At 31.8% G+C, this 17862-nt stretch overlaps 1 protein-coding gene across 3 annotated transcripts in view; it reads left to right on the forward strand.

Annotated features, from left to right (window-relative positions):
- Nucleotides 1–17862, forward strand: part of LOC136974820 (neurobeachin-like protein 1) — a 179853-nt gene that overhangs the window by 38453 nt on the left and 123538 nt on the right. For all 3 annotated transcript variants that reach the window (XM_067269768.1, XM_067269769.1, XM_067269770.1), the window contains exons 7-10: nt 4178–4266; nt 9158–9307; nt 14179–14287; nt 15749–15855. In XM_067269768.1, the coding sequence (XP_067125869.1) occupies nt 4178–4266; nt 9158–9307; nt 14179–14287; nt 15749–15855 (455 nt within the window). The remainder of the gene's footprint in view (nt 1–4177; nt 4267–9157; nt 9308–14178; nt 14288–15748; nt 15856–17862) is intronic.

A 17862-nucleotide genomic window follows, 5' to 3' on the forward strand; every position in this document is an offset into this window, starting at 1 on the left:
ACCGTATTGGTTTCGAAAACTAATGCTACATAACGTGTGTTCTATTGGGAAACTAACTTCTCTTACTCTCTAACTTCTACTACTCTCTAACTGAAACGAAGTGAAGAGGTCCCAATCGAATACACGTATAAACGACCTGCAAGACGGTCAAGCACACACCTGACTCATACGTTCGTGATGACACGCCCCACTCGGCTATCATTGGCTGCGGGTGATCACGCAACATCGCTTGGCCTTTCTATGCTGCAGGAAATTTGGTGCGCCCAGTATTCGAATTGTGACTGTCGTGATTGTACGTCGTGTGATTTCTTTTTTAATATTTTAATCCCTTCATACTATGTCGAGCAAAAAAAGAAAGTGGTCGGACGAATATGTACAATATGGATTCACATGTATAACGGAACGTGATGGGAGTCAGCGTCCTTGTTGCATGATTTGCAATGCCAAGTTGAGCAATTCTAGTCTAGCACCGGCAAAACTAAGAGAACACTTCTTTAATCTGCATGGAAATTACAAAAATACAACACTCGCTGAATTCAAGGTGAAGAGGGCCAGATTTGATGAAAAGGGTAGTCTGCCTGTCCTCGGCTTTGTACCCATCGATAAACCGATCCTTACAGCATTGTACGAAGTCGCTTACCTTATCGCAAAGCAGGGCAAACCACACAATATTGGTGAAAACTCATAAAACCAGCCGTGTTGAAGATGGCGAATATCATGCTGGGAAAAGCGGCTGAAGTTAAGTTATCCCAAATTCCTCTTTCAAATGACACCATCAGTGACAGAATAGACGACATGAGCAAAGATATCTTGGCCCAAGTAGTTGCAGATCTGATTTCAAGCCCGGCAAAATTCAGCCTTCAACTCGACGAAACTACAGACGTTTCCAGTCTAAGTCAGCTTGCAGTATTTGTGCGCTATGTGAAAGACGACGTTATAAAGGAAGATTTTTTATTATGTAAGCCTCTTACAACAACAACTAAGGCAGCCGATGTAAAGAAACTTGTGGATGACTTCTTCAAAGAAAATAATCTTTCGTGGGATATGGTTTCTGCAGTTTGTTCGGACGGAGCTCCAGCCATGCTGGGAAGAAAGTCTGGTTTTGGTGCGCTAGTGAAAGCCGATGCACCACACATCGTTGTTACACATTGTATTCTACACAGGCATGCGTTGGCAACAAAAACCATGCCTCCAAAACTGGCAGAAGTCTTAAAAATTGTAGTGGAATGCGTGAACTATGTGCGAAATAGTGCTCTGAGGCACTGCATCTTCAAGGAGTTGTGTAAAGAAATGGGGTCTGAATTCGAGGTACTTCTGTACCATTCAAACGTTCGGTGGTTATCCCGGGGACAGGTTCTGAATTGTGTTTTTGCCCTACGTGAGGAATTAGCCCTGTTTTTGCAAGAGCACCAACATGGTCATGCAGATTGCTTCAAAAATTCTGAATTTATTCTCATGCTTGCGTACATGGCTGATATCTTCGCAGCTCTCAATCATCTGAATCAACAGATGCAGGGCGGTGGTGTCAACATCATCGAAGCGGAAGAAGCCCTGAAGGCGTTTCAAAAAAAGCTACCGTTGTGGAAACGACGAATAGAAAACGGTAACTTTGCAAACTTTACCCTGCTAGACGAATGTGTAAATAAGAATTATGATGTGCCTGGAATCGGAGATATTTCTGTATCGGGGGAACTGAAGCATGCAATTTCCATGCACTTAGACGAGCTTGCAAAGTCTCTTGAAGGGTACTTCCCTTCAAGAGAGTTATATCCAGCATGGGTGAGGCAGCCGTTTACGTTTGATGTTGAGAAAACAGATGTCAATGATACATACCTGGATGAAATCATTGAAATTCAGCAGAGCCAGGTTCAACAGCAACTCTTCAAAACAACAACGCTCTCATTGTTTTGGTGCCACCAAATAGTAACGTACTCTGCTATTGCGAAGAAAGCTCTGGAGATTTTGATACCGTTTGTGACAACATATTTTTGCGAGCAATCCTTTTCGAGGATGCTGGACATTAAAACGAAGAAAAGGAACAGACTTAGTTGCGAAAATGACATGCGAGTGGCACTTTCCAAGGTAAAGCCTCGCATTTCCGAACTGGTGTCTAAAAGGCAACAGCAGCAGTCACACTGATTTTAAATTTTGTTCTTTGTTCTTAATGTTTTGTTCTTTGTTCGTAATGTTTTGTTCTATAATGGTTTTGTTTATTTTGTGGACCAATAAAATATATACCTATGTTTTGAATTTGAAAAATTATATTTTATTTTTCCAATTAAAAGGGGTTCGGTGAATGCTCATATGAAACTGATGGGGTTCGGTACCTCCAGCAAGGTTAAGAACCACTGTCCTAAGGGGACCAAAAATGTTCATGATAAGTTAAAATTTTGCAAAGCTTCATAGGGTAAGTGTGATATACTTTGAAACTCTCCCTTGTAATTCCAGCCTTTTATTTTTCTGACAGAAACAATTTTTTTTATAGTATTCACGAAACTGTCAGGTGGGCACTTGTTAAATTTTGCGTTGGTTTTTATTTTCGAAAGGTGAGAGTATAATAGCAAAGGTAGAGAGTGGGCAGATGTCTGACGTTGCTGCAGTATGGCTCGAAAAGGTCTACAGTAGGCCACAGTTCAATCTTATCTAAGGAAGATACTGTATAATCAAGAAGACTCAAGCAGCTAAAGGAGTAACAAAAATCACATCTGAGAAATAGAGAACATTGAAGAGCTCATAATAGAACCTGAAATGGATCTGATGGCAGAAGAACACCAAGAACTCTTGAATGAAGAACACCAAGAAACTTGGCGAGATATATTTTCTTCTGAAAAAGAGGATTAATGCTGATATCTGCTATTAAAGATCTTTTAAAGAAGTGGGAGGATGTCAAAACAACGGTTTCAGAATGGCATCCAAACCAGGTTGAGGTTAATAGGCTTGGATATCTCTACAATTACAATGCTATTAATTACTTCTGAAAAATCCTGAAGAAGAGAGAAAAGCAATCGACATTAGACAGATTCTTTAAATCCACAAATGGAAAAAAAACACGACCAATAAAAATTCAAGACTGTGTATATATGTATTTTTATTATTACATATAAATAAATGTAGTAAGAAAGTATATATTTTTTATTTTTGAAGTTTCCAGATCAAATTAATCAAATTCCCATAAAAACCTATGGTAAATCGATAATTGGTTAACGAACAGTTCGGATAGTGAACAAAGTCTTGGAATGGATTATGTTCGTTAACCAATCGCTCACTGTATATAACAATAAATTAGATTTTGCTACAAAATTACAATTTAACCCGTTTATAATGTCATCCACGGAACCGGCAATTTTTCGACATTATAACCAAGTGTCATTATCTGCGGGGTCATAATTTCAATCTCATAAAAAGTACCAAGTGTGTTTAAGAATCTATTATAAACTTCATTCTAATTTAATATCATAGGTATTACTGTAAAATTATTTCTTAATGGTAATACAGTATACTATATCTATTATGATAGTAATAATTTATTATCGTATGTATAAAAATGCAAACTACATGTTTAAATAAACTTTATTTATGTTATTTAAGTTTACATCGATGTAATTAAAAATGTCAAAAATTACCTTTTATAAGAAATTTCTATTTGTCTTAAGTTTCAATAATGGCGGAACTTCTGGTTTTGAGAATAATGTTGAATCAAAAGGCAACAAAAGGTTAAATTAATGTATGCCAATTAAAAATAATTCAATTATTTCTTTATAAACTATTTGATATAATATGTTATATTAAAAATAATAGAACATTTAACAATTTAGCATAAAGTAATTTAAAAATGAGTATGTAATAACCGATCGTCACATCGTTTAAAAGTGGCAAATTTCAACCCACCGAAGTCAGGTGGAGAGAACACCACCCACAGTCGTTCTAGGAAGTGGACTCTGATTCTAGGACTGAACACACAGTTTTTCTTTGTTAAATAAAATTTGTAATCTAATTTTGTAAATTTGGGCATGCTTCAAACATGACGTTAAAACAGGGTTTTATGTCATTACAAGTGGGTTTTTTAACATTATCTAGTATAGTAAAATCGTGGGACCAATAAAAATTTGATGTTATATTAGGGGTGTCACTACATCCGATGACATTATAATCGGGTTAAACTGTATTTGTTTTTCAGATTGTTTTCTGAGTAGTCCATGTAGTCTTTCTTCTGATTTGCAAATCCACCTTCTTCATGTTCTTGGTGCTATATTAAGTGGAGCACAGGTATGAATATTTTATTAACATTTTTAAAATAATATACAAATATTATCAGAAAATAGTTATTAAACATTGATTATTTGATACAGTAGACTTGTTTTATAATGTTCCTCAATTTAGTCACTCACCATGATATAATAATTAATTTAGAAGATTCTGGCTGATCTTCCATAAGCTTACTCTTATACTGTTTGATATTTGTATGTAATGCTGTTTTGCTATTGATGTAATGACCCTGTAAATAGTTAGAATCCTGTCAGAGCAACTTTTCAAACATTGAATCAGCAAATGTGGAAATAAAAATGAATCCCTCTTTTAGATGAAAATATGCCTTAACATTTAAAAAAGTTTTTAAATAAAAATTATAAATAAATATAATTTTGATGATGAACTAAATGAGAAAAATTAAAGTTTGTAAAAATGAAGATTTTTTACAATTTCTTTCAACACTGTGATAATTCCAACGATAATAATGTTCATTCACATTTATAGAATCTGGTAACAGTTGTTTGATTATTTGATTTTTCATTTTTCTAACTCAACTGTCATTTAATTATTAAAAGCAAATTTATGTAGTGATATCTTTTTTCTTTTTAAATTATTTCAAATAATATAATTTTAAAAGATAGTTTTTTAAGTTTTGGAATATATTTCTTATATAGGTTATAGCAAATTATATGATATAATCGGCACAGATTCTAAACAGATTGTTGGAGAATGGGCATTATCTACTACAGGTCTAAGCTGTTGGCTCAGTTTATGGGTTTTACAAAGGGAAGAGCCTCCAGGTATCAGGGGAGGGAGTGCAGGCATTTTCAGGCTAAATTTTCTTTCTAATTCAGATTGCGCAAAACTGTTCACTTTATTCTGGAGCTTGCTGACATATTTCATGTTCAATTTGAATACATTCTCTGGACTCAATATTCCAAGAGTTTGACAAATGTGTCCTTTAATAATACAATGCTCCTACTTTTTCAGTCTTGAGTAACATAATATTACTTTTTTGATCAACTTCTGTCTTTTCACGATATTATCCCATTCTTCTTTATCTTCCTCATCCCACACTGATTTTTTAAGATTTTTTTAAAGCAATCCACATATGGAACACTACATTGTGAGTCCACAGAATCTATTCAAGTTGAATGTAAATATGTTGACAAACTCTCAGAATAAAATGAACACTTTTGCACAATCCAACTTATATAGAAAACTTGGTCTGAAACATGCTTGCACTTCCTCCCCTTATACCCAGAAGCTTTTCACCTTCAAGAAAACCATAAACTAGCCAACAGCTTAGACAGATAGTAGATAAGGCTGATTTTCCAACAATCTGTTTAGAAAGAAAAATCCATCTGTTATTACAAGATTTTCTTAGAGGTTACCAATACAAAGTGGCCAATTCTGTGGAGCTTACATCCAAGTTAAAATCAATTGAATTAACACGAGCAGAGCAACTTTCACTGCTGGATTTCACTTTGTTGACTCTACCCTTCAATAAAACTTGAAACATGCTTTTGTGCACTAAGATATGCCTTATTCATTATAGTATAGGATACATAAATACCATCAGCAGATCCTGAACTTATCACACTTAATATGCTTCTCCTCCTATTTATCATTAAACAATACAACACATGTAAAGGGAGTCCCAATGAGAAGCCCTATATGGGGATTTATGTGAATTGGTTACATGTTTTGTTGAACATCAAGCCCTAAGGGGCTTCTTTTCAAACATTAATTTGAATGTAAAATGTATAGACAACATTTTTACTATGAGTATATAAGAACAATCGTTGCTTAACCCTAGCTTTAGATCAGTTCAGCAATTCAAAAATCTACTACTTAGAGCTAGAAATTGAGTTAATAATTGAAAAGATAATTACAAGAGTCTACTGCAAGCCAATGTACTAAGTTGTTTTCTTATCATCTGACTCCAACAATCCCAGGAGATACAAAACTACAGTCTTTAGGCCCTTATAAACTGAACATATGCCCATTGCTCTCTTGTAGACACTAAACAAGAAATAAGACATATTAGGGAAATAGCCTTCAAACGTGGGTACAGCACAAATTTTATATCTAGCCTAATTTAAGATTTGAAAGCTAGAAGCAATAGATGCAACAAGCAATAGAAGCAACAAGCAATAGAAGCAATAGATGCAACAAGATGAAGCAAAAAAGGATAGTTCTAAACTGTGAGCCTAGGTTACATAACTTGTACACAAAACTAGCAGCTCACATAAACCAAAAAATAATCTATACAAGTTTCCTTATTATATTTAAACCGCTACCTAATGGTAAAGATGAAATAAACCTACAAAGGGCTTCTGGGGTCTATAGAATACCATTAATGGATATAAGATTTAACACTCACTTAGCTTATGTAGACTCCACAGATAGATTGTTAACTATCAAAATTAAAGACAATGCATGCAACATCCAGAAAGGGATGTACTGTACTAGCTCAATTTGTGAGTGAGCCTGGGGTGTCTCCCCAATGAGGAGAGGCAAAAATAAAACAAAGAATTTATGATGATAAAAAATCAGAATTGCTGAAGCTGTTGAAATTTATAAACATGTGAAAGAAAGTGAATCTACTAATAACAAAGACATTAAATCTGCTGCAAAAGCATTGCTTACCATGGATTGAATTTTATATTTGTTCCTTACATTAAAAAATATGTTGTAATCTTTAAGTTTTACTTTCTTGAATTTGTTAACAGAGCCAAGAAAGTTAAGATATAACAGAGGCAAAAGTATGGCAATTCATCAAAAATTGACCCCCAAGATTTTTACATTTTTAACTTGGGACCTTGAAATGTCAAGAAATGAAAAAAAAATTTGGGGTTTCTTCTATATGTATGGATGTTTGTGTGGGGGGGCATGATTTTGTTCATCCCAATTTGAAACTTAATCTCCTGTGCTTTTTGTTGAAAATTTCTGAAATTCTTCAGAGAGGATTGTGTATTACAGGGATTTGCTGTTAGATTTTGGAGGATTTAAATCACAATTAAAAATATGAAAAATTTTTTATAACAAAATCTTATAACAAATGGCATCACAAACAGTTTTAAATGTTGCTGGGAAAGTTAAGCAACTTGTTGCTGGATTTTTGAAATATGTTTTAAAAACTTTTTAAATTTATTTAACATCATTGAAGTGTAGAATGCTCCATATTTTGAATGTTTATGTTTGTTCAGATTTTTGTAAAAAGTTTATTGAAAAAATTCTTTTATTAAATGTATGGTACAAACTCATTTAAAGGGTGTAAAAAAAAAAGTTTTTGTAATCTGAGGAGGGCCAGTAAAATTGCTGAAAACATTTGTTTTCTTCCATCAGTAGTCATGGCAGTGACTCCCCGACAAGTGAAAAAGTCACTGATTGACTACATAAACAGGAATCAGAGTTGCCGATTTTTGGGGGTCGATTTCTCTGCTCCCAAATACCTGAAGTAATTCTGAATATCTCATTCGAAAGAAAATTGTTTTTTTAGGTAGTGTGCAAAATCAAGATCTTCTGTAATGCACTTGCAGAAATATAAGCAATTGAAAGGTGTAAAAATCATCACAAAAGCTGTATTTTCTTCTTTTTTTCATCCAGCACTGCAGATGTTTGTAGAGAAAAAAACTACTAGGTCTAGAAAGCTCAAATTTTAAACTTATCTCTAATTATTTTAAATGTTTAAATATTTTCTTTAAATTATTTTAAATTTAAATTTTAATCCTTTCTTGTTATCAGTGAAATGCTCACTAGGTTGCTAGGTCAAAGTTTATGGGAGTTACCTATAGAACTAATTCAGTTTTACGGCTTAATTTTATGCTTATAAAGATAAAATTGCATGGAAACATGAGTTTTGTTCAAAATGTTACTTAGAATTACAAAAGTTCGAATTTATGCCAATTAAAACTTTTTAATGATTTTTCTAAATGGCATATCAAAAGCATCGGTTGGCAGCACGTTTGATTCACAGTGCGTTGGTCAGCAACACATTCAGATGGCAGTGCATTTGGTCAATGACACATTCAGTCGCCTAGTGCCAGCCAAATTGTACATCATCGTCTTGTATCTTGACATAATAATACAATTATTAAACAAAAACAATTGATAACCAAACAAAAACATCTGAGATGTAAAAAAATTACACCATGTCAAAATTTATGACAATTTAGATGACGATCAAAATTTTTCTTAGCAGTTTTCTTTGGTAAAGACAAGCTTGATGCTTGGAAGTGGTACCCACAAGATTTTTACCCGTATTATTAGTGAGGTTGAGGCCGAAGTTTTAAATGCGAAAACGTGTACGTCATATGTTCGGCGCCGATGTTCTCTAAGCCTAGAAGTTTGACAATGGTGTTTGGAATGTCGAGCATGATTCCACTGACTTTCCAAATGCCATTGTCAAACTTCTAGGCTTACAGGAAAGCAGTGCTAAATGTCCGACGTACACATTTTTGTGTTGAAAACTTCGCCTCAACCTCACTATTGCTTTCTACATTTTACCTCCAAGTGTCAAACTTATCTTATCTAAGAAAAATTTTGACCAATCTAAATTGTCATAAATTTTTACTTGGTTTAATTTTTTTACATCTCAGATGGTTTTGTTTGGATTTATCTAATGTTTATTAAATATTGGTGCTGGAAATAGGACATAAAAGTATCTGTGTGTTGTATGTTCTAGTTTTTAGGCATTATCTTCTAAATAAGACAAGTCTACTGTGAATAGAATATAGTAAATAAATGTTTAGTCTGAGATATTAATCTATAATTGGTAATTTTTTTATTAACTTGATAACTTAATTTGCTATATATACTGTATGTATGAAGTATTAATGTATGCATATCTGTTTTATATTTTATGATATCTTAAATTAATTTGTTGTCATTTTATATTTTTCAGCATAATGCTTTAGTTGCTATTACTCCAGCAACATTAGATATTCTGTATTATTTATTATCTGATTTATTAATTCCATCTAAAGCAAAAGAAGTGGTGCTTCAATGTTTTAGTGAAATTGTTCATATTTTATGTATCTGCAGGACAGATCAAGTATGTTATTTGATTCAAATAATTTTTTAAACATATTTCATTAATAAGATTTAGATAATTATATTAATATGAATTAATAAATTGGAATTTGAAGAATTATATATATTAAAAACAGCAATTTAATGAATTTAGTTTATATTATTTGTAATATGTTAAAATACATTTAAAATGGAGCTGGTTGGTAGTGTCAACATTGTTGAAATTGTTGACAAGCTTGAATGTATCACCTTGTATGTTGACTCATTCCTCTCCAATAATGATTTCTTGATATGCAGTTGTATGTACCCCAGTGGATCATTGTGATAAGCTTCTGATGTCTAAGTTCTTAAGGATCTTTTGATGATGATATGCCAAGGTGATCCCATAGGATTATAACTTTGTCTGTTTAAAATTCTGTTAAATACACAAAAGTATTGATAAACAATGATATGGTCCATAATTTGTTGAATCATTGGATCTGTTTGTTGAGGTTGCCAGTCTGAGGTTATAATGATACTGTTTACTAAATTTTATGTCTGTGTGACTTCTTTGTAAATTGGATTGTAATGAAGGGCAATGATGTTGAGATGTTTGTGACTAAACTTATATACATACTACAGTGATGTCATATTCCTCTAGCCACAAACCTATTGAGTGATTCATTCAGAAGGATCTTGAAGATTTGTAAGCCAGCATAAAGAACGGTGGTCAGCTGCCACTTGAAAGGGATGCCCATAAACATCTAAACTTCTTAATAGCCCAAATGATAGTCAAACACTTTTTCCATCATTGAGTAATTTTTGTTGTTTTTTATTAACGTATAACTGGCATAAGTTATTATCACAGATCGGGCCCCTTGATTCTGAATCAGAACTGTGCTTAGACCATAGCCATTTGCATCAGTATGTAATTTGGTTTATGCTTCATGGTCAAAATGGCTCAAAATGTGTTCTGAAGCCAAGGCCATTTTCAATCAACTGAATGCCTCCTGTTCATGTTTCTAATAAAATTTTTCATTCTTCTTCAATAAATTTGATAGCTCTTAATAGAGGTTTACCTCTTTCTGAGAAATGCTGAATGAACTAACCATCAATAGTATGAAGACAAACTCAGAAAATTTTGGACTTGTTTACATTGGTTGGAATAGAGAATTTCTTAATGACCCTTACTTTATTGGGATCAGGTTGTATCTCCATTCTATTGATGAGATGGCCTGAAGTGTGTAAATCTTGTATCCCAAAATGACACTTGTTGATTTTGCTGTAATCCTGTCTGCTGAAAACATTCCAATACAATTGCAAGGAAATGAAGATGTTTTGTAAACATTGGAGCAAAATGACAACATAGTCCAAGTAGCACAGGCAAATGTTCCATTTTAATCCTGAAGACATTGTCCATAAGATGTTTGAATGAAATCGGGCCTTTACATAGAGCAAATGATAGAACTCTTAACTCCCATAATCCATATATAAACATCGCAAAGCCTGATATTTTCATAATGAAACTAAATGATTGCCAGATTTAAATCTTTGGTCCCATAATCCATCAGTTATAACAAAGACTGATTTTTCCCTATCCTGTTTGTCAACTTCCATCTGCCAATATCCAGATCTTAAGTCTGTTGACAAGTAGAATTGTGCTCCTTGCAAACAATTTAGGAGATCATCTTGAGGTAATGGCTAAATGTTCTTTTTTGTAACTAAGTTTAATCTTTTGTAATCAACACAAAATCTCCAGCTTTTATCATGTTTCTTTATTAAAACTACTGGAGAAGACCAATGACTTAAGGATGATTGGATTACACTTTGTCTCAACATTTTATCAATTTCTTTGTTGATGATTTGTTGTTTCTCAAGAGACACTTGATAAGAATTCAGTTGGATGGGTTGATGATTGTTCATCCAAATTCAATACTTTACCCTTGTGTATAATGTTCTGGAAGCAAATCAGAGTGAATAGCCCCTTGTACTTCTACAATAAGCAAATAATTCATCTGACTGTTTTGAGCTTAGAACTGCATTAATTAGTGATTGTAGTAGTTGTTGTTTCTATCTCTGACTTCTTATTCATGCAAGCGACAATTTGAATGTTTATTTTTGGTTCCATTTCCTCTAAACAGATTCTGGCAACTAACTTGTAAGTCCCGTAGAATAGGGTTGCTACTGGTCACCCAAGCCTTGAGGGTTCCATCAAATGGTATTAGGCATAAGTAATTGTCATTTTAAAATTAGATAATGGTAACCTTTGACTATTTCAGAAATGGAACAATGTACAGTACATCATGGACAATGGCCATGATATTAAATCCAGAAAGTCGAGTGTCACTTAGCATAGTCGGTGTAGAGATACTCACTAGCAATGATTCCTTGACCTCAAATTGAATAAGTTAATCCCAATAATCAATAGTTCTTTCTAAAAAATCTTGACACAATATCAAATCTTGACAACTACATTCCAGCACCAAAAGCTCCATGGAATTGTTAAGGACTCAACTTGTATTCTAGCAATACATCATCCAAGAACATATATCATTAGTCTACCCAAGCTTGTAACAGCTAATGAAGTTGGAGTCAATACTTTATGTAACTCAGTGCAATGAGCATCTGACATTACTGAAATGACAACTCCTGTATCTACAAGTGCTTCTACATTGTTTGTATTAATTCATTACAGAAATATGTCTACAGTGCAATGGTGGCAGTAGAAGGATTTTGACAAGGTGAAATGGCCCTACTGCTTAAGAGTATCTTAATAGTTTTTTGTCAGTTTGCAATTGAGCTAAGGTCATCAACTACAATTAGTTGAAGGTGAATTCAATTGTAATTGATGATATGTAGATGGTCATTGATTTCTAGTACTAGGACTATGCATCTCCATTGATGGACCTGGCATCTATCAGTGGAATTCTCATGTGTTGCTGATTGCCTCAACTCTGATGTCTCAATATTAAGGAGAATTGTAAATTCTGGTCTTGAAGTATACATTCCTGGCTGATTTGTTTGTATCTGATTATGACAATATCATCTAATGTGTCTAGCTTGTTCATACTTGAAACAGATAAGAATGTAATTGGGAGTGTACCAAATGTTAGAGTGTCTCATTGCAGCATTGTTGGTGTGATTAGTTATTGCTGGAAAGCTTCCTCAATAAATCTGCTGTGAACTGAAGTGATCAAGTCAGGTCAACTGTTCATGCCATTTAAGCATTCTTGCAACTCTTTCCAATTTATCTCTTGTATAAGCACTAGTCACCAGTTTTCATATCTAGAATTGAAACTGCTACATTTTGGAGACAGCAGAATGATCATGATCAGTTAACCCTCTGGCATCAGCTAGCCCTGTTTTGACAAGTAGTAATAAAAGCAGTTGTAGCAATGTCAGTAGTGATATGAACATTAAATAAGTTGCCATTTTTTGAAACCGTGTCATATTTTTTTATATTTGTTCAATGAAATTGAAATAAAGAAGTGAATTGTGCCAATTGATCATTATTGCGCTTATAGAACAAAAATTAAATAAGTTCTGTTTGATTCCTTTCATCAAATGCTCAAGTTTATTATCATCAGACATGCTTGGATTGACTTGGAAATGTAGGGTGAGCATGTTCTGAATGAAGGACTTGTTATCTCATTAGATTATTGGGTTTGGCATTTTAAACTTTGTTTCATGGTGCATATGTTTTCTCACCTGTCTCTGAGATTTCATGAAAGCTTTCAATGAATGCATAAGATCTATAAAGCAAACTCTGATAAATTTATCTGGGCTTATTCTGTAACTTGGGTTTGTGTCATTAGTTCTTCAAAACCAAAAACAAACTTTCTTTCCTTGGAGCTACCTGATCTGAAATTATCATTTTAATTTTGATATTATATAAGATTAAAGTTTATTAATAGTGAATTAAATAAACAAAATTTAACAATAAAAATAAAATCAAAAATTGTATTGAAGGAATTAATTATGCTTTTGTGCCCTTTCTATCATAATTTAAAATTTATTTTGTATATACTACTTTTTTATATATTAACAGGACTTATTATACCGGAAAATATCTGCATCCATATTTTCCAGTATAATAAGTCCTGTTAATATATAAAAAAGTACTAGTATACAAAATAAATTTCAAATTATGTATTGAAGGAATATTGATTTCATTGACCTTAGTTTGACTACCTTTATGTGTCCATGAATCATTGTTAATAAAATATTATAATTAACTAGTTAAAATATTCATCTTTGATTTGATGTGTGATATACCTAAACAGCATCAAAGTATATTACCATATATACACAGAGTAACTAATTACACTGTACTGTATGTGATATTATACAAGTAAAGGCTTATAAGGAACCTTGAGATCATATTCCATTGTCACCATTATTTTCTGTTTTATTTATGACAAATTTGACAACCATTATGACCAATTTTGACAGGACTTGACTTATGATAGGAGTTTCATTCTGGAACTTTATCACAAGTCAAATCCTGTTGCAAGCCAGAAACTATTGGCATATATACACTCTAGTATTGAAGAATAATCTGAAGTGCAATGATTGTTGCTGATCATTTTCATCCTTTTAATATATATTTCACCAAACATTATGAATACAGATTTTAGTCTCAAATAATCATGACATTAAAAGATCTATTTAAAAAGAAAATTGTTGATATGATAATTATTATAGAATTAAAAAATTTCTGTGGATATCAGCAATTGTTGTGTAATTAATCTAATTTCTTATTAATAAAATAAGGAATAAATTAATATTTATATATATTTATCATTTATGTTATTTCTTTTATCAATGTTGCTATATTTTAAATTGAATTTATTAGAATGTTTATTATTTTTAAAATGATTTTATTTATAATAAACTTAATATTTAAATTATTAGAGACAAATTGAAATTTCTACCATATTGGATGGATTTGTAAATACTATCATTAAAATTTGTAATTCGAATGATGCTGATGAACATTGTACAGATGCTGTAAATATGATTGGTAAGTCATAAGATTATTTTATGCAAACTAAAATTAGACTATGGTAGATTAGAATTTTTATTTGAATTAGAATTCTGATCTTTTATGTAGTCTGTCTTAGAAATTGATGTTTAATTTTTTTACATTTAAATGTCAAATCATAAATTTTAAAATCTATTATATCCACACTTTATGTTAATGTTTAGATTAAACAGTATCTTTGCTCAGAATAATATTTGATGATTTATTAAAATAGCTTCAGATATATTTTTCCTTCTAGGACATGTAATCCTTGAAGGAATAATAAGCTAACTAACCAAATATCTCTATGTATAATTAGATAAAATTATACATGGAGAATTTAGATTAGAGAGAATTTGAACTGTAGATTAATATATATTTATATGTTCAAATTAATCATCATTATTCTTTATTTCACATTACAAATGTAAAATAGGGAAACTATATACACTTTATAAGTCTCTGGTTAGTCATATCATATCACTTTATAAGTCTCTGGTTCCTCCATACATCTTAAATGGATAGGGATGATGTACTATTGATAATTGTGACTTAGCAAATGTATAGCAAGAGTTGACTGCTCCTGTTTGTGCTCCCTAGAAAACACTGGGCAACTTCCCCATAGGTTAATGTGACTGGTGAAACATATTCCAATTGTCCAATACATGGATACATATAGAATACGAAAGGAAACAACAATAAGATTAATAGTTGTTCTTATATATGAATGTGTTACTAGTTATGTCATCCAGATTTTAGATAGAAAATCATCTAAATATATTAATTTTAATATATTATTTAGTTAATAAAATTATCACAAATTGTTGTTTATTACTTACTATTCCTCGTTTATGGCTCAAATGATATACTGTTGACTATAGCTGATATTCCCAGCATATAGTATATTCTATCATCTGAAGAGCTTGTCACTACTTTTAATCATCATCATCATTATCATTTATACATTTAATCATTATCACAATCAATTGTTATGACAATATAATAGTGTATAATTAATTTACATTTAGAGAAATATCTGTCTGATCATATGGCATAAACTATCTGCTTATTAGAGTCAGATTAAACTCTTCTCAAATAGTTACTTCTGAAATTAAACAAATTTTTATAAAATTAATTAAGATGCAATAATTATTAATCTTATCAGTACTTTAATATCAATAGATTAATAATTAGTTTAGAATCTCTAATCATTAAATTACTTAATTAGTTCAGTTGTCAGTTAGAAAATTTTTATAAATTCCTAGTAATTATCTGAATTTTTTTATTTTGAATTATTTAACATTTTAATAAATCATAGATAAATTGCACTTTTGAACATTTAGTATACAAATTATTTTCAATAATTTTGAATAATTATGATATTTAAGTTGATTGATGTTATAAAATTGTATAGTTTACAAGTTTTAGTAGATAATTAAAAAAATATGCATATTTTTTAAGGTACACTACAAACAATTCTATGTCATAGAGACAATGTTTCAGTTAGAAAAGTCTTCCAAGATATGAATTACTGTGACATATTATTGCAACTTTTAGAAAATAAAACTGTAAGTATTTAAATATTATAAAATATTAAATATTAAATGTATTTTATAAGATTATTTAAGTCATTTATGTTTTTATTATTTTAACAGAGAAATTTTAATGTAATTCCTAATTGTTCACTTTTTAATTAAGTAAAGTACAAATTTATTTTAGGCTCTAAAAAAATTATTAATAATTAGCCGAGTTCTAGCCTGATAGTTAATCTAGTCTTATCATTTGATCATCAAAATAATTCAGGTTAAGTTGTCTATATGAAAAAGTTAAAAAATAGAAAAAATAGTAGAAAAACTTATTTATTTACAAAATATAAGGATGGCCCCCACCAGAGGCTGCCCGACTATGGTCTGTCTTGGTGGTAGACAGAAACACTTGCTTTTCCTGCAACTTGTCAGGATGACACGAGAGAATTTTGAATGTGTGGGGTAGCAGTGCCGGACCCACAGACTCAAGTGAATACAGGAGTGACAAAATTAACATTCTGTTAAGATTTCATAAAAAGCAATAAAAATGTTGTTATTACTTTTTATGAAATTTTAATAGAATGTTATATTGTTAATCAGGGGAGGTATTTCTTGCCTAAGGTATTTTTATAATAAATTAATAAAGAATATATAGGCCATTTTTATAAAGATCATCATTTTTTGATGATGAAAAACTTTTTCAACTTATTTTCCACAATTATTTTTGTTTCTGAAGTGCCAGTTTTGCAAATTGTTGTCCAGACTTAAAAAAAGTGATAATCTGAAAGACTCATATGAAGAATTCAGTGGAGTGTGAAAACTTCCAAACCAAGGCTCTGAAGTTGGTTCTACATAAATTGTGCAACTTAAAGCTTGGATTGTTATGCAGGAATATGCAGTTCATCAACACATCTGCTGTTTGGTTTGGTCAGATGGTAAGACCCCTATTGGACAATTCCAGCAGCAGTTGACCATATACACAGAAGAATTTTCTGCATTTGGATATTGGGCTTTGAAATTTATGGCATTGCCTTATTTCTTGAAAATCAATAGCAAGATTGCTTAGAATTATTGTAGAAAATCCATTTTTATCACACATTAACTGGCATTCCAGAAATGGTTCCATTTTATTACAGAAAAGCAAAAGCAATTCTGAGCAATTGTTAGCTACTGTTTCTTCTGGGCAGGAGTCATTTCACGTGGAATCAACTTTCTTAGCTTCTATACCTTCCAAGATAGTGTAAATTTAAAAGAATAGTTTCACCACTTGTATTGAATCTCTGAGATAGTCTCTAGTTTGGGAAGAATCTGAGAATTCAATTCATCATTATCAATAGCAGATGGCTGGCCTTTCCAGAAAGTATTTTCAAGTGTTTATTATTAGAAGGAAATTTTTTGAACCATCACTGAGTTGTGTGAACACTAGCTGAGCCTTTTCCAATAGCTTGGCCTGTCTTAGCCACTTCTGTGGCACATGTCAAGTTTGAACTCTTAGAGCCAGGCCTCTGAGTTGCTTACTTTTCTCACTTTTTTGATCATTTTCATGTGCCTAATTAAGATGTGAGACAAATCAAAAATAATTTAAAAGCCAAATGATCTGCCGAATTATCGGACTATCGCAATAGAATTTTCTGGAAGAAAATACGCGGCCCTCAGCTGGACTCAAAATCGCAACTGCCACTAAGTGTTGTTAGGTTATATGAAACAAAAATTTATTTTATGTATGTAAAAAAAATCCTTTATGCACTTAAAAAATCCCTCTCATTACAAATTCAGAAGCTTATGTTTAATAAAGTTATATACTCATGCCATATTTTCATTATTTGCCAGAATCTACCTCTTTCTTCTACGGAGTTTAAAAATAAGTATTCTAAGCATCCCTGCATTTATGGCTGTTTTCCAAGAAAATCACTAAAATCCTTTTGCAGGGGAAAAAACTCTACGCAGAGGGATTAATCTCTCAAGCTGACAACACTGCTGCCACTTTTAAATTCAAAATATACAATTATTAAAATTAACATGAGATAGTAGCATAACCTCCTACCACTA

The sequence above is a fragment of the Centruroides vittatus genome, unplaced genomic scaffold, assembly GCF_030686945.1.
Source record: "Centruroides vittatus isolate TY-2023 unplaced genomic scaffold, ASM3068694v2 contig_357, whole genome shotgun sequence".
Taxonomy (NCBI): domain Eukaryota; kingdom Metazoa; phylum Arthropoda; class Arachnida; order Scorpiones; family Buthidae; genus Centruroides; species Centruroides vittatus.